Raw genomic sequence first — 17,681 nt, forward strand, 5'->3', positions numbered from 1 at the left:
GATACGGCTAGCTAATACTTCACGACCTCTGTCCTGTCCCCCCTCCCCCAGTCATGCACTGTACTAAAAACTACTATTTTAGTGGAGTCAGGGAGTTGATTATGCTTTGCAGCAAGTATGTTTATATTATTTTTGCATCAGAGCAACCTCCCATTCATAACTACTGCATGTGCTCAGCTAGAGCAAACTAGGTAGCAGGCACTGAGATAGTAAGTCCTCATTCTACAAAGCTCGATTAAGGTATGCTTGCATAAAGATTGTAGTTCTACCTGTGTTGGTGGCAGCTTACACCTAACAATGTAAGCAGTGAAAACAGATGCATTGTATTACAGGCACTAAGTTGGTTGCCTGTATATGTGCATCTTTTGATGAAGACTGTTACACCATGTGAGAAATCACTTGAAGAAACCTAGTTCCTTGATAATACATTGTCCAATGCAGTGTGTTTTAAGGCAATTCCATGAGACAGCTTAAGGCAGCTGATTTGTCTAATACTACCTAGTGACTTTCATCATGCCTGCCTAGAGGATTGAACCAAGTCTCCCGTGCACAAACCTGTTACTGTCCAGAGAACTACCAGAGTTGGAACAATAGTACCCAGTTTTGTTTAAGATCAGGAAAACTGTGATGTATTTAATAGCTGCCATTGTAATACATGACTGTATGTGAAACACCTAATTGAAGTTCCATGTCAAGCTTCATCCTGGGCTAGGATCCTAATTCCTCCAATCCTATTGGTAGCCCAGGAAGAACCAACCAATCACATGCCATCAAGCTCCCTGAGCGGGAACGTCTGTGATTGGACTTTATGTATACAATCTTATTGGTTGGTATTGTATAGTAGGGCGTGGCTACATTAGCCGGGAGTGTTTGAAAGTGGAACAGCTTCAATGTAAAAGCTGTTCTGGCTATCATAGTTGATCCGTGTTGGAGTTGTGTTACGAGTTGTTAAATAAAGCTGAATCGTTGCTGAATCACTCTCCGACTACTTTGTTAAGTAAGCGACTTAACAAAAACTGATCCCTTTAGGGTTGGATCCAAAGGTCTTCTTCCACTGGTGAAACAGCACTTAGTCTAGCAGAGTGACACATGTTGATAAAGGAATAGAGGCAATTTAAGCTTATCCCTTCTTCCCATTGTGGATCCCCATTTCACTGTCAGGCCATTTGTGATGGTCCCCTAACACCCAGAAGCAGAACTCAGTGGGTTTCATTGCAAGAGTGTAGATAAGAATGTCCTGTACTGTGTTCTTTGCTGTATTTATAGTACTTTTGCTCTTAAATCTCAGATTTAAGTTCAAAGGAGACTGACCAGGGCTTACACTTATAAAAATGTATTCCATAAATGTACATTTTTGTTTTAGAAATGACCCAAAGGGAGGCAATGATCTTGCACAAAAGGCACTTTCATGGTTTAAACTGGTTGACAAATGAAAGGTTAGTGTTTAGTCTACCTTTAAAGATCACAGATTTTTAATCGAAAACAGTGCACACCCAGAGTCCTTGAAAGTATATGTAAATGTTAACAACTGAAGACTGTGTCAAAAGTTCTTGTTTCTTACATAAAAATACTTTTAGTACCAGAGATTATATGTAATGTATCAGTGAAGTGTACTGTCACTAAGGTATGGCATTATTTTTCTGTCACAATCACATGAATTTGAATAACTGATGCACACATGGACATCTTTAGCTCTGCACTTACAGCTGAAAAAGCATATCTGTTGTATTTCAGACAGTCTGATATACATCTGTGTTTTCCCACACAGAGATTTTTTCCATGCAGGATGAAAAGTAACATTTGAAGTGCCCTTAGCTCTGTTCTATACAAACTATAAAAATATTTCCCCCCCTTATTTTTAAAAAAGGCATGATAACTTGTATTCTAAAACTAATGTATAGGTTGGGGTGTACATATTTCAATGACATCCTGAATATCTTTAAGCAGATATTTCACTATGCATCTGCTTGGCATGCAGCCATTCACCCATGCAGTTAAGTCAAAGTAAATGAAGTTTATTTTAGTATTTTGAAATAAAGGGACTGATAAAACAGAATGGTCATCTTTCCTGAAACATATAGGCATTGTTGTCTTACACCTGCACTGCTCTTCCTGCCTGTACAACATCATGGTCTGCAGTGCTGTATTGATAAAGCAGGAAAGGACTCTTTGTGAGCATTTACTGTTGCTGTGTTGCGATAAGTAGAATCAGAATACAGATTTTAATATTAAGAAGTAATTTAAAGATTTTTGTATGTTGCATGGTAGATCGTCTTTAAATAACATACCATATTTGTTCATTTTGTTTTCTTCTGCAGATGGGCTTTTTGCAGATAAACGAGGACTTCATATTTATTGAACCACTCAATCATACTTTAGCTGTGACAGGTCATGCACACCGTGTATACAGACGTAAAAGGTCCATACATGAAAGAATAATTGAAAAGCCAACTTCTCACAGTCAGTACTGTGCTGTTCTTACTGGTAATGTAATATCTGCTAAAATGTTTTAAATCAGTAGGTACTCTTTGAAAGAATAAAGTTACATTTTTTCTTAATCTCAAATCAATCTTCTTGTTCCCTGAGTCCTCATACTTAAAAGGGCAAGCACTGAGTCCTGTGTAAATTAACTTCATTGGTTTAGTTCTCTGTGGATAGGACTCTTGTCTTAAACACACTTTTTAAAAGTAAGTTTCAGTGAAACCAATTGAACTTACTTTTGGTGCCAGGCACTAAGAACTTCTGTCCCTGTTTAAAAATAATGGCCAAATACTGCTTTACTTGGAAATAAACTTAGTTGAAGACAGAAAACATTCCAGGTAAATGTGTTTTAAACTGAGATTCCTAATAGATTCCTAAAATTAGGTTCCCTAATTTGAATAGGATCATTCTTCCTTCTGCATTGAACATTAATTTCCCCTTTGCCTTAGTTATGGCATGTTTCTTCATCGTCATTTTCTTAGTTTCAGAAGTGGGTCAAGATCAAAGCCTACAGCTTTATGCACATCAGGTCTGTTATGATCTTCTGTTCAACATGTAGAAGGCTAGCTGTAGGGACCATGATCAAGTGTGGTCCATATATAACCTACTGGTTTCTGCAGGAACCTCTGAAGCTGAACATAAATTCTAAATCACCTACAAGGGAATAAGCATAAACGGCTGGTTTTGGGCAGAAATGCACAGGAACAGAGTTCCAGCTGGCTCCCAAGTTGGCCACGCCCAGCAGGAACTCATTAGCATAATAGGCCACACCCAACAGCAGAAACTCATTAGGATTGGCTACATTAGGGGTGTGTAGTCTAACATGCAAAGGAGTTCCTGCGACAAAAAAAGCCCTGGGTTTTGACAACAAACAAGGTAAACAGAATAACAAGCAAAAGGTGGGTGTGGCTGGATAACCACACTTCTGGTAACATGTGAGTGCGGCCTAATGTGCTAATGAGCTGTGCTGTCGGGGGTGTGGCCCAATATGCTAATGAGTTCCTGCTGTTGGGTGTGGCCTATTATGCTAATGAGTACCTGCTGGGCTTTTTCTACAAAAAGAGCCCTGAGCAAAATTGAAAATAGTGGGGCTTATTTCTGACTAGGCATAGGATGGTACTGTAGAGCTCCCTTTTTCTCTCTTGAATTTTCAGAAGTGGCAGGTATGGCCACAGTCCTGTCTATGAAACCTCAGTGTAAACAAGTTTTAACCTATTTATTCTTTTATCAAAAGCAAATGGTATTTGTTCATTTTTCAGTGTCTTTAAGTCACAATAATAAGTGGAATACTGAAGTAACGTATTTGAGGATGTTTCATTATTGTTTTTTAAGCTACCCACATACTTGTTTTTTCTCTCATCTGTGTGGTCTGTGTTGTACTTATTTTGTATGCAGTGCCCTTAAAGAGGCTCTTCAATTTTCAAGGATTAACCTGCTGAGAGACCAAAGGGAAGCAAAGCAATTTTAAACAGAGAATGCTGCTAAAACCAGTAATCTCTTTAAATGGAAGAAGCCTATCAAATGTGACAGATGTATACATAGTCTTTTTGTTGTAAATTAAAAATCACAGAAAAAACAAAGTACTCCAGATACACCAACATTAAAAGACTCTCAGAACAGATAGAGTGAAAGTATTTTTTTCTAACATCACACTTTTAGTAAGGTTAACCTGCATTTTTTACAAATTTAACTGTTGTTTTTAGGTTTGCAAGAGTCATGGGATGGAAGAATGGAAAATACTGCATTATATTTTATTAATATTCATTCTTCCTCTTTTGAACAACTGTATAACAATGTGAATATATATAAATGTTTCACAGTGGTTTCCAAGAAATAAAAGATTCTGTTCCTAGCATTTTATCACCAAAGGAAAAGTGAAGATGAGTTTGAAATTCATATGGTGCCCAATTTGGAATTAAAATTAGGTTTTTACCTATACCCACTTTTAATCTCTAACATGGAAAGCATTCTTCTTTATTTTTCTGCGTGAGTGTATGCAAGTATGTGTGCATGTTTTAAACTTCATGCACACATATGTTTTGTGGGGAACTGTGACGGGACCAACTTCCTATTGCATGTTTCTTTGGAATATCCATGATGAAAAAGATTTATAGTTACCTAATATAACTGGAGAAAGCATATATACATCAGATCCTTGATATGTACTTGAACATTGAACACCTACTTCCCTCCTTCAGAGGCAGAATTTTTCCTCCATTTTTCTCCCTTTCTGACTGAGCAACCCTTTTTATCTAGTTTTTTCTTCTCTGGAGATCTGTGGCTGTCCCAACGTGTCACAGTGTGATATTTTGCTGCTGGCTCAGCTCAGGAACCTGAGGGAAGGGACAAGATTACCCCTTTAACTTAAGCTACTGAAATGGCACACAAAAGGCTTTTAAAAGTTCAAAAATAACAAAATATTTTATCCAACATAGAGGGGGAAAGGTCAGGTGAAATCAGAGGTAAAATGCCTGAGGTAAATCAATAATAATGGGAGCTGCGGTGGCTGAAGTGGTTAAGACACTGAACTGCAGGCTGTGGAAGGTCAGTAGTTCAGCAGTTCGAGACCTGATTTGCTGCATGACGGAGTGAGCTCCCATCTCTAGTTCCAGCTCCTGCCAACCTAGCAGTTCGAAAGCAAGAAATTGCAAGTAGATAAATAGGCACCACTTCGGTGGGAAGGTAACAGCGTTCCGTGTGCCTTGGTGTTTAGTCATGCCGGCCACATGACCATGGAAACGTCTTCGGACAGCACTGGCTCTTTGTCTTTGAAACGGAGATGAGCACCACGACCCTAGAGTCGAGCAAGGGAACCTTTACCTTTACCTTTAAATCAATAATGAACTCTGAGGTAAATCGGTATAGGCACAGACTACAGTTCATGTGTTTCAAGCAGTTGAGAGTTTCTAAGCTTTTCACACAGAATCTTTAAGATGAAAGGCTTTTGTTTCAATGTTTCCTAAACACGCGAGTATACTTTCTTGAGCTTAACTGTCTCTTTTGGTTTCCAGAAGACAGGGATACACTATCCAGTTCCCAGATTCATTCACTAAACACACTAGTACACTTTCTTGACTCTTCAGGTTTCAGGAGGCAGTCTCTAAACACAGCACACCCCACTCTTTGAGCTATCTCCCTTTTTAACTGGGTAGGGAATTTCTTCTCTCACTCGAAGATCTATCCCTTTTTCTGGCTCGAATGGGAGTCTTCACCAGTCTACCAACTCCTCCTGTTAACCTTCCCAGTTCTCCATCTGTATTAAACTGCTAAATTAAATTAAATTAAAAAGTGCAGTCCATCACATAAAGCATTAGTCTTGAAAAAGGGGAGTCTACCAGAAAGCACAATTGCAAACTCTGAAGTAAATAGACAAAATAGATACTGATGCCAGTAGGTTATTTGTAGGGCAATGCTGATCATTGCCTTTCTTTAAATGAAACAGTGACTAGAATGAGCTGACGTTTCAGTTATACAATCAGATTGCATCAGGAGGTTTAACATTAGATTTATTCATTTTGTATACTTGTTTTAAAAATATTTCAATCATATTCAAAACAAAGTGTTGAAAAATAATGTGAGCAATACCCATCTAATAAAAATGAATGAAGTATACGTAATTTTGTGTTGCTTTTCTGTTGCAGAGAAAAGAAAATCCAAGGGTCAAAAAGGAGCAGAAGGTGGACGAGGAAAAAGATATTCCTATAAATTACCTCAAGAATTTAATGTGGAGACTGTAGTAATTGCAGATCCAGCTATGGTTTCTTATCATGGAGCAGATGCTGCCAGAAGATTTATTCTAACAATTCTAAATATGGTAGGAAACTCTGGAACTTTTCAAAAAGAATATATATATATATATTTATTTTGAAAACAAATGGTTCATAGTATCAGGTCAGAGTATGACCAAATTCCATGAGCTATTAGAAATAGAAGGTCATCCAATGACTGGAGTAGGTTGATGGCACAGGTATCCAACATCAGCTCTATTAATGTTGCAGAGCTAGGCTTTTGTGCCCAGAGCAGTTGCTTCCAGTTAGGTTGGTAGCTGTGAGCTAAGAGATTTAACAGCTCCTCTGTCCACACTGGCTTTATTACATTAGTATACCACAAGTGGGGGACTCATGAGAGGGGGAATCATGCTCACTGCCTCCCCCGCTCTGCCTCACTGCCCACTGCTGTGCCTGCCCATTCCCCTGCCCCCCCGTCCCCCTTCCCTTACCTACCTGTAGTGTTTCCACCAGTGTTCCCTCTAAGCTGAGTTAGTGTGAGCTAGCTCACAGTTTTTTAGCCTCTGGCTCACACATTTTTGTCTTCGCTCAGGAAGGATGGTTCCAGAGCAAACTAATTTATGCAGCAGCCAAATCACTCACAACTTTAATGCCAATAGCTCACAAAGTAAAATCTTTGCTCACAAGACTCCACAGCTTAAAGGGAGCATCGGTTGCCACCCCTTCCTATCTAGCTCATACAGCAGTGATGGCTTCCCCTTGTCCTTCATCTATCTTGGGGGACCTCCTACTCTGTTTTAGAGGATTCCTCTTCCCCTTTTTAAAAATTTTCTGGCAGTGCTGCCTCAGCAGTGGAGGGTCCAGTGAGGGTGGGGCAGTTCCAGCTCCCTGCCCAAGGAGGAGAGGCAGTGGTGGCTGGGCTGGCCTTTGACAGCAATGGCTTCCACTCTTCTACCTGCCCGCCTGCTGAGGAGAGGTAGTAAGGCTGGTGTCAGTGGCGAGCTCTCCAGGAGCTCCAGTCAGCTGACTTCTCTGCCTCCCCCTCTTCCTGTGTACAGTTGGTTTATGTTGTCTGTGCTTAAATCCCCCTGTTTGTTTTTGGGTTTTACTCATTTTTCTGCAAGTGTGTATGTGGGGTCCGCCCTCTAGATCTGCAGAATGATACCTCCTCTATAAACCTTTCTGAGTCTGCCTGCTCAGGGACTAGGGTGAGCATTACATATAGGATTACATCACTTGAATATCCAGAAAAAGATACTGCAGTTCAACAGCATGTACAATGATATAAAACTTTCAGTGTGTTTTGACATATACATGAGCTTCTAATTTGATCAAAGAAAGTTTACCTGTATGAACAAACAGATGCACATGTAGGTGGGCTCTCTACTGAAAGTAAATGAGAATGTATATGGGCTAGAGTCCAAAGAACCATAGAACTAATTCCATGCACCAAAGGAAATTGGCCTATAAACAGTGGCTTCTAGTGTTTTAAACAAACCACTTTTGAAACTGGGGAGAATTTCAAAAAATGATTGTTTTTATTTATTTATTTTATTGGTTATGTTTCAAGGAAGTCTCCTTATTAAAAAAAGTAAAAACTTTCACTGGATGTGTCCAACCCATTGGGCATGCCTAAATTAGAGCACAGGATGGTCAGACTTCTGGGAGCTGCTTATTTTGTTTTTAAAAAAGTCTTGGGGGCATCTAAGTCACAAAAAATGGCTAGGTGAGTACAATCATTCATAAAATGGCCTCTTCTACAAAAATTATAGTGTTTCAGAGCACGTCTTCAGTTCTTGGATGGGGAAACCTTTCCTTTGCTGTTTTCCCAAAACAAACCATCATCACCACCACCCAAAATTGTAACTTGCCCTGCAGGGGAAAAATATTCAGTTGTTATCATGTTTCCTGAGAAGAAGTAAATAGCAACTTTGATGCAGGGGAACCTGTCATGTTTCTTTCTTGTCCAGAGCCGAGCTACATGTGTAAGCATGAAGGAAGATGGGGAGAAGGGGATGGGAATGGGTGCTGGGGTTGTCATTTTCCTGTCCAGAGTAAAGGTGCTTTCATGCATGTGCTTCTCCTTTGCCCAAAAGAGAAAAGGGATAGAAGTTGCTGTGGAATAATAAGAAAGTGATTACAGCACTACTGAAGGAGGAGCAGAGAGCTACTTTTGATTGATTGTAGAATGATGGGTCACTCTCAGCAGATCTTCTGCCCACCCCTATATTAGAGCTTCTATGGTGTATCAAGGATACAGAAAATCCAAAGACTATGCAATTAGAAGATAGCCTTCTCTTCATTAATGAGTTTTTCTTAGTAATAACTTTATTAAGTACTGACTTCTTGTTTTTAGGTGTTTAATCTTTTCCAACACAAGAGCCTTGGAGTTCAAGTGAACCTTCGCGTGACTAAACTCGTTCTACTTCATGAAACTCCAGTAAGGAAGTATTGCATTACCATTTTCTGTATGAGGTCATCTTAGAATAAACAGAAACATAGATACAGGCTACATTTAGAGGTTACTGTGACATTCCCTTTTGCTTGCAAATCAGGAATAGGGTACTTAGTGTTCTCACTCACACAGCAGAGACAGGTGTGTTCAAAACAACATCCATTTATTAGCAAGGAGATACAGGGGTGGGAGCAACTGTTTTCAGGACAAGAGAGCTCATGCAGTCTACAATTCTAACTAACAAACAAAACTAATTGAGCAGGACCTTACCTAGGGATGTCAGCTTCAGATTACAGAGGTCAGAAAATGGATGCTTTGGAGGGTTGACTCCATGGCATTGTATCACACTGAGGTCCCTGTCCTCATATGAAGCAGAGGTCCATCAGTGGCTATTAGCTACAAAGTATAGATAGGAGCTCTTGGTCCTGGGCAAATGATGCTCTGTATTCTTGGTGCTTGTTGGGGGGGGGCAACAGTGGGAGGGCTTCTAGTGTCCTGGCCCCACTGGTGGACCTCCTGATGGCACCTGGTGTTTTTAGCCATTGACAGAGTGTTGGACTGGATGGGTCATTGGCCTGATCCAACATTTGCTTCTCTTATGTTCTTATGTCCTCCCCCAAATCTCCAGGAGTTTCTCAACCTGGAGCTGGCAACCCTATCCCCCCATCCCCTGCTGGTGGCTAGGGTTAACCTGGCAACTCTGACTCCACCCCATGAGACTAAACCAACACACACACATTGGCCTGGGGGGAACAGATAGTTCCATTATAATGTATACAGTAAATGAACCACAATTACAGAAGGCTTAAGCTATGCTTGCATGTTCCACAACCAATCCCTTCCCTCCACCCCTTGCACATGGAGCATGATGAACACTTCCTGGTTTATGAAGCTTTGAATGAAGCTTCACTTTGTTGTGGTGTCTAAATGCAGGTACCTGGGTGAACTGGGGTTGTTTTCTTCCCACAAACTTTGGTTTAATTCCCATTTAGAATTCTGACTCTGAACAACAAGCATGAATAGGAGCTTACTTGAAAGTTTCCTAGCCCCAGAAGCTTTCAGTTTAGCTGCATATAGAAAGGAGGGGGAAGAAATGAGAGAAGTGTATGAGCACAGCAACAATCTGTGTTCAAGCCTGTCATGTCTAAACCTCAGTTTGCTGAGACTTCTAATTTCAGTCATAGTACTATGGCTGATTGCAGCCATAGTAGTAATAGGACATGCAGTACTCAGCGCTGAACTGGATATGTGTGTGTGGGGTATGCTTTTTAATAAAGACATGAAAGGTGGTCCTCTTCTTTTTTGGGAAGGGGAAAGGTGTTCACATTGCCTGGTTTATTACCATTGTGTGTTCAAAGGAGCACTTGCTCCCCCAAGACACATTAAGTCGGTACAGATGACAACTCCATGCATTCACTGAACACATGGGGAAGGAGAGTGGGTTGTCTGCGGGGCAACCATGTGAAGGAAGTGGCCACATGAATTCTCCCTCCCTGTGATCAGCAACATTTGAAAAGCAGAGTCACTGATCACTGGGCATATGCATGACCATTTCCTTCACATAGGAGCACCCTACAGGTGATCAGGCAATCACATGGGGGGGCAGCCCTCTCACATCTATCCTTTCTACCCATGCGTCTGGTGAATGCCTGCAGCTGTCTGTACCAGACTTATGTGTATTGGGAAAGAGAGTGATGCTTTACTGCCATTTTCTTTTCAGACTGGCCAGTCCTTACTTTGAATTAGGTTTATTTGGCCCAGTAATATAGCTAAAACTTTATTTGCTACATATTTGTTTATAGGAAGAAAAACACAGTATGAAATAAAGAAATGGCTCTAAAGCATACTATGAATAGGCTCCAAACTATTCCACAAAGTGTAGCCATTTGGGTGTTGGAGAGATGTTTGAATAGATGGCTTGAACACATAGATGACTTTAAAAGGGGATTGGACAAATCCATGGAGGAGAGGGCCATTAGTGGTTATTAATCACGCTGACTAAAGGATACCTCCAAGTTCAGAGGCAAAAGGATGCCAGCCTCCAGGTGGGACCTGGGGATCTCCTGGAATTACAGTTCATCTACAAACTGCAGAGATCAGTCCCCCTGGAGAATATGGATGCTTCAGAAGGTGGACTCTATGGCATTGCAACCCACTGAGGTCCCTGTCCTCCTCAAGCTCCACCCCCAGATCTCCAGGAGTTTCCCAACCTGGAGCTGGCAACCTTACTCCCCCCCACCGCCACTGGCCAGGGGGGACATGGCAATGATATCTAAGTACCAGTGCCAAGAGGCAACATCAGGGGAAGGACTTGGCCTCTGTTGTTGGCCCTTCAGAGAAATTGGCTGACCACTGTGTGAGATAGGATGTTGAAGTGGATGTATGTCTGATCCATCAGGGTTCTTCTGATGAATATGCTGGCATATGTGATTTTTTTGCCATGTTCCCCTCCTGAGTATTTCTTTTAGATCCTCAGAAAGTTGATTCACCGAGTTCTGGAACCCATGTGGACTAACAGCTGGGCAGATCAGGAGAGCTGCAGTGAGGAGTGGGGAAATCGTGCAATTGCTTCTTCTCCCTCTTCCATTAGTGGAACTCTGCTTGTGGAAGAGGGAGGTGTGGGTAATTAATCTATTTCTTCCTTGTTGAAGCCTCCCCCTAAAAATCTACTGCTGGGGGTGGTGGTGCAGGAAACAGCAAAAATCCATGCTTCTTCAGTTACTTATTGATGGATCCAACCCAGTGTACTGCTAAAGACTTATAATTTTGCTTAGACGCACCTGCTCTCCTTTGGCTTTGGGGTTGTCCCCTCCAGAGAGATTTCCTGACTTTTACTCAATGTTATCAATTCCATCTCCCCGCCGCGCCTTTATGCTGGCCCGCTTACATGTATTTCCAACGATGGTAACTCTGGGAAGATTTGGAGGCCTTCCTTACTCAGATCGCCTTTGTCTGTGCAATTCTGGCGAAATTGAAACCTTAGATCATCTGATGTTTCGCTGTCCCCACTGGACTCAAGTTAGAGACACTTATATCTTTCCTATTCTTACGAAGATGAATCTTCACATGCAACCTTGGGTGCTTTCAGTACTGTTATCTGACTCAAATGCTTATGGACTGATAACAGCTAACGTGGCGCGGTTCCTGGCTAAGGTGGCTGCTCTCAAGAAACATTGAAAATTTCAGCACTTCTGAAAACTCTGACACCGACTTTTAATCTTCGGATGATTTTAGTCAGTTGGCTCCGCCGCAAGTGTAGTTAGATAATTTTTAATCTCTGGGCTCAGCCTGGGTCTTATGTGACTGTGATTATGTACCCTGACACATGTTATGTCTATTTTATGTACCTATTTTATTCCCCTTTTGTATCCTCTTGGTCAAGACTTTGGTCATATAGACCTGTAATAAATTGATTGATTGAATAATTTTGCTTTATGCCCAGCTGTATTTATCACTTATTATGAATTCTGCATGGAAATTCCCATTCCTTTCTGAAGTTCTTTGTGTGTGCTCTGTTATATATACAACATTTTGTGTGACTGGGTTTCCTCAATGAGTTCATTGTCAGGGGCACCTTGGAATGCACAATGGAGATTAGTCAGGCAATGTTAACAAGATAATGACCTTGCTTGTTAAAACAAACATAGTGATTGGATAGATGTTTAACATACCCTAAACAGGATATTATTTTAAATTTAATGACAATTTAACATGCATAAATCTCTAAGAGTGTTTGAAAAGTTTTTTCTTACTATAGAACATTTTGCATATGTATCTTTTAAATAACAAAATATGTAACTTGGTTCAACTGTTCTGTAAACAATATGATTCTGTTTACCAGATCACCTGAAGAAAAGCAAAATATTTGGATAATCTGAACATTGGATAAATGCAATCTTTCTTTGTGTAGTTTTCAGAAGAGGGAATATTATAGTGTGCATTCAATGATTTTAATGCTGAAGGATGGCCTATAAAAACAACAAATAAATACTGAGATTACAGTGTAACAGATATTTGAATGTTTATATGGAAACAAAGGTTTTCCCCCAATTAACTGACAAATCATATTTTTGAAATGCTTTTTGTTTTTTAAAAAACAATAATATATGTACACAAGAGTAAACTAAATATTATAACTTTCAGGCAGACATGTATATTGGACATCACGGTGAAAAAATGCTGGAGAGTTTTTGCAAATGGCAACATGAAGAATTTGGTAAGAAAAATGACATCCATTTAGAAATGTCCACAAGCTGGGGTGAAGATCTATCACCAGTTGATGCAGCCATATTAATCACCAGGTGAGTTTCAAATTTTGTTCTCTTTCATGGAAATAGATCTGATATAAATTTTTGCAAGTACTATGATGTGCATTTGGATCATGGATATTCCCTTTCACTGCATTACTGAGGGGAGCTGCTGATCTTTATTGTTGGCATTACATTGAATTGGAGAAACTTTTGTGTTCTCAGGATTGTCATGAAGAATTAGGCATAGAGATTCAGAACATAGAGATGGTAATGGAACATAGAGAAAATGGAATGTAGGAAAGCTGGAACTTACAAATTAGAGGAACCAAGGCATTTATATGTCTATTGGGGATTCATATCAAAACTCTGTCAGCCTCAAGTCCTCCTACCCTTCTGTAATTTTACCTGTAAGACTTCCCAAAATGATTTCTACTTCACATATCTGGAATTCTGCCTCATGAAAGCTCACATCAAAGTATGTTTTTAGTGTTTAAGGTACTGCTAGATTTTTGTTTTATTTATACATCAACTCAGTAGGAAGCAACTTTAGATACTGGAACAACATGTTCTTAATGTACCACCTCTGTCAAATGCTCTGTAAGGTAGAGGTAAAGGTTTCTCTTGCACGAAAGCCAGTCGAATCTGACTCTAGGGATGCGGTGCTCATCTCCGTTTCTAAGTCGAAGAGCCAGCGCTGTCCAAAGACATCTCCATGGTCATGTGGCCGGCATGACTAGGCGCCGAGGCACATAGAATGCTGTTACCTTCCCACTGAAGTGGTACCTATTTATCTACTTGTAATTTCTTGCTTTTGAACTGCTAGGTTGGCAGGAGCTGGGACTAGAGACGGGAGCTCACTCCGTCATGTGGCACTTGGATCTCAAACTGCTGAACTACTGACCTTCCGGTCTGCAGTTCAGCATCTTAACCACTTGAGCCACCACAGCCCTCTAAATGTTCTGTACCAGTTGGCAATATTTGAAGAGGGTTCTTGATCCTCTATGTAAAGAACATACATAGCAGAAAAGACTTGAAAGGTGAAACTATGAGCAAGTTCCTCAACTTCATTACAACCCAGGCCTTACCAGTACAATATAGGTATGAAACGTACTGTCTTCTTAAAAATAAAAGAACATTTCAGAATTCATGGCAACAATCTGCTAAACTGCTAATCAGAACATAGGACTGAGGGGTTACTGATTATGGCAGATTGATTCTGTGGTGTTTATACATGAAACTCAATTAAATTTAATTGTATTTGATAGTAAATATATACAGTATTCCACCTGTCTATCAAACACTCACACACACACATAGTGTGTGTGTGTGTGTGTGTGTATATATAATACATAAAGTTGCAGGGGTTTTATAATAAAGCAGTAGTGAATATATTGCTAAAATTTCTAGAGATAATGGTGAAATAACAAATATATGAGGTAAAAATCCAAATAAGAGACACCTTACCGCACTGTGCACAGAATGTGAAGTTTTCCCACATCCCGTCTTCCTTTCTGATCCAAAGAAAGATAATTTCTAGGGCCATAGCACCTGCATGGAGTAATAGCCTTATAGGTTGAAGGGGCTGGAGTTAGGATGGACAAGAGAATGAAATACATCCTCCTTTCTCTTCTGCAAGTTCAAAGGCAAACTATACTGTACAGCAGAATGAGGGAAAACTTGGTTATCTTTTGTGCAAGGACCATAGGATATCCACCATTGATTTAAGAGGAGAAAACTGAAGCACACTTGTTTGGCTTTTGCTGGATGGTGCACAGAGCTTGATCCAGTTCACCACAGGCACAGCACTTGTGTGCTCATATAGATCATAACAGAGTCCAGGTCCTTCAACTCTTGGAGCATGAACACAGTGTACACCAGTCCATCATAGAGAATATCAGATGTCTACACTCTTTTCATGGTTACAGGACTGCTACCCAGATAGTTGCAATCAGTTCAGAAATACTGGCATTTCAGAATTAGACTAAATGAAATACTGGGAGATTTGTGAATCGTTTTTTTTAAATGGTAAATAGGAGCCATAGGAGCTACCAATTCAGATTTCATCCATGACATCAAGGGAGACAGATTTAACCTTCCTTGCTGTTTCCCAACCTACATATGATTCCAAAGTTGTTGTTTACTCATAGCAGGATGGAACAAAGGCAACTGAATAACCACCACCCTGCTCCCTGTATTTACCATTTGAAATTCCACAGGAAATCCACTCATGCATCTCACAATTTAGTTAATCACTCATTCCTAAATACATTTATTTGGAAGTATATGAAAGTGATTTCAACTGAACATATTCCCAAGTACGTATGTTTAAGTTTGTAATTGGAGAATATATAATGTGAGACTTAAAACAGTTTAATCTAAATAGCTAACTTCAGTTCTGTAGAGACTTTTTGCTGAAATAAACTTGAACAGTTGTCTTGTACAATTGTCTTTGCTCTATTTCCTTGTCATTTTCTGTGTCCCTCCTTTCATACCTAAATACATGTTTTATTTGTTTCTTTGGAGAGATTCTTGTATAATAGCAGGCTTTATCTGGAATAACTGAATATTTAGGATTTGTGTTGCCCTGAGGACCTCTTCTAGGGGTGTATTTAATAGGTTAAAAAGTTTATGAGTAAAGTATAATTTATGGAAATGACAGACTAGTAGATGCCTGTTCTTGCCTCAGATTCTTTTCTGCCATTAGTCATTAGAAATGTGTCATAAATGTCTTAAAAGTTGTTCTGTTGGCCCATTTGAATAAGGGTCTATTATCTCCTTTATGTGCACGATAAACTACTTGTAAAAGATGGGCATTTGGCCTAATGCTATAGCAATGCTTATCTAACTGAAGCTTCCAATCCAGGCTTTTTAAACATATTGTTGTAGGCTGTTAAATCAGATGGGAATTATAGTGGAATAATTTACCACTTGAACTGAGACCTTAAAATATTTATATTAAATGTATCTATGTGTTAGAATTTCCCTAAAATGTAGCCTGCATGAAGTAAGTCTGAATGAAGACATTTGAATGAAAGTATTTGACTGAAACTTGGTGGATAAGTGAGTGAGGGAAAAAAAAGAGAGGAAAATAATTCAACAGTGTGGTTGTGAAGTACATTTTCATATAATATTTTAGACTGTTTTTCAGTCAAAAGGCTTAACAGGATCTGAATTTTATGTTCTCTAACCCTCAGCACTGGGACAGGATCTTACATGTCCACACTTTCCATCCATATAGAAGCCATAGCAAATGGTTGGTGCACAGAGCTTGATCCAAGAGTTGTCCTCTGTATTTCATTACAGAGATGCCTAAATGAAAACTGTAAACTGATAAAATTGCACTGTTGCATGATGACTCACATATAACGTCTGCTGAAAGCAAAAGGGCCTCATGTTGAATCTATGCACAAGACACCTTTTAGTTTTGCTTAATTTAATTTTTAATCTGTGGCACAGTGTCAATATATATTACTCTGAATTTAAAACAAATTAGGATTGGATTCTAAGGTGTCGTTGCACAAACAGAAGGCACTATTTTTGCCTGTTCTCCACTTGAGATGCAATCCCACTTACGCTGCATCCCATGTAATTCAGAAGGTTCCCTTGACCTGAGAGCAACTTTTTCATTGGAACAGGGGGCTGTTGTAGGAAGATGGAAGCATAAAATTTCCCTTCCATGTACAGAACTGGCAGATCTCAGGACCCAACACATAGTGTCTTATTAAGTAGATTTATAAATATGAGCTAAGTGTGTACAAGAGTAGGTGATCTAAAATTCTAAATTGATCATGTACTTAATTTATCCTTCAGTGTTCAGTTACACTTTCTTAAAATATATATCATAATGAAGAACTGTGAGCAGTCTTTGTGATTCTGGGGCCTTGGGCAAAACTCCAAGATGGGATACCAAAATACTGCTGCTCCATGGGTAGGTCCCCCCCACCAAGGCCAAGCAACAGTTGGCACTCATCCTGTGTAAGATGAATGAGAGCTGCTGGCACCACTAGAAGCCAGCTGCCTAAACCCCAGATGGGGTGGGTGCAAGTGGGTGTTGCTGCAAGCCTGCTGCCTGAGCTCCAGAAAAGGCAGGCATGAGTGGCTGCTGGAAGCTGCTCTTCTTCTCCCCCCCACATCCTTTGAGGGTGGGGCCAGGGTGGTCAGGACCCCTCCTAGCATGGGGCCTGGGGCAGCTGCTTTTCTTGCCTATTAGCTAAGACTGCTCCTATGATGAACTCCTAGTACCAGTTCTGATACAAGATGAAGTTTGTCTTTGGGTAAAGAGTTCTTTCAGGTTTGATATAATCCTTATGTTCTTCACGTTTTTAAAACATGTATATGGAGCTGCAGTGGCTGAAGTGGTTAAGACGCTGAACTGCAGGCTGTGGAAGGTCAGTAGTTCAGCAGTTCGAGACCTGGGTGCCGCAAGACGGAGTGGGCTTCCATCTCTAGTTCCAGCTCCTGCCAACCTAGCAGTTTGAAAGCAAGAAATGGCAAGTAGATAAATAGGTACCACTTCGGTGGGAAGGTAACAGCGTTCCGTGCACCTTGGTGTTTAGACATGCCGGCCACATGACCACGGAAATGTCTTTGGACAGCGCTGGCTCTTCGGCTTTGAAATGGAGATGAGCACCGCAGCCCTAGAGTCGGACTCGACTGGCTTTCGAGCAAGGGAAACCTTTACCTTTACCTATATGATGCAAAAACACCCATTCAGGAAAACAGCCCTCAAAAACTCAGAGCAAATTTAAGCTGTTATAAATCTAGCGC

General features: G+C 40.3%; 1 protein-coding gene across 1 annotated transcript in view; it reads left to right on the forward strand.

Moving 5' to 3' along the window:
- Positions 1-17,681, forward strand: part of ADAMTS19 (ADAM metallopeptidase with thrombospondin type 1 motif 19) — a 179,871-nt gene that overhangs the window by 29,393 nt on the left and 132,797 nt on the right. The window contains exons 3-6 of the mRNA XM_015426577.1: positions 2,319-2,484; positions 6,123-6,295; positions 8,566-8,649; positions 12,808-12,965. Of these exons, the coding sequence (XP_015282063.1) occupies positions 2,319-2,484; positions 6,123-6,295; positions 8,566-8,649; positions 12,808-12,965 (581 nt within the window). The remainder of the gene's footprint in view (positions 1-2,318; positions 2,485-6,122; positions 6,296-8,565; positions 8,650-12,807; positions 12,966-17,681) is intronic.

Source organism: Gekko japonicus, unplaced genomic scaffold (assembly GCF_001447785.1).
Source record: "Gekko japonicus isolate JY-2015 unplaced genomic scaffold, Gekko_japonicus_V1.1 scaffold1511, whole genome shotgun sequence".
Classification (NCBI taxonomy): domain Eukaryota; kingdom Metazoa; phylum Chordata; class Lepidosauria; order Squamata; family Gekkonidae; genus Gekko; species Gekko japonicus.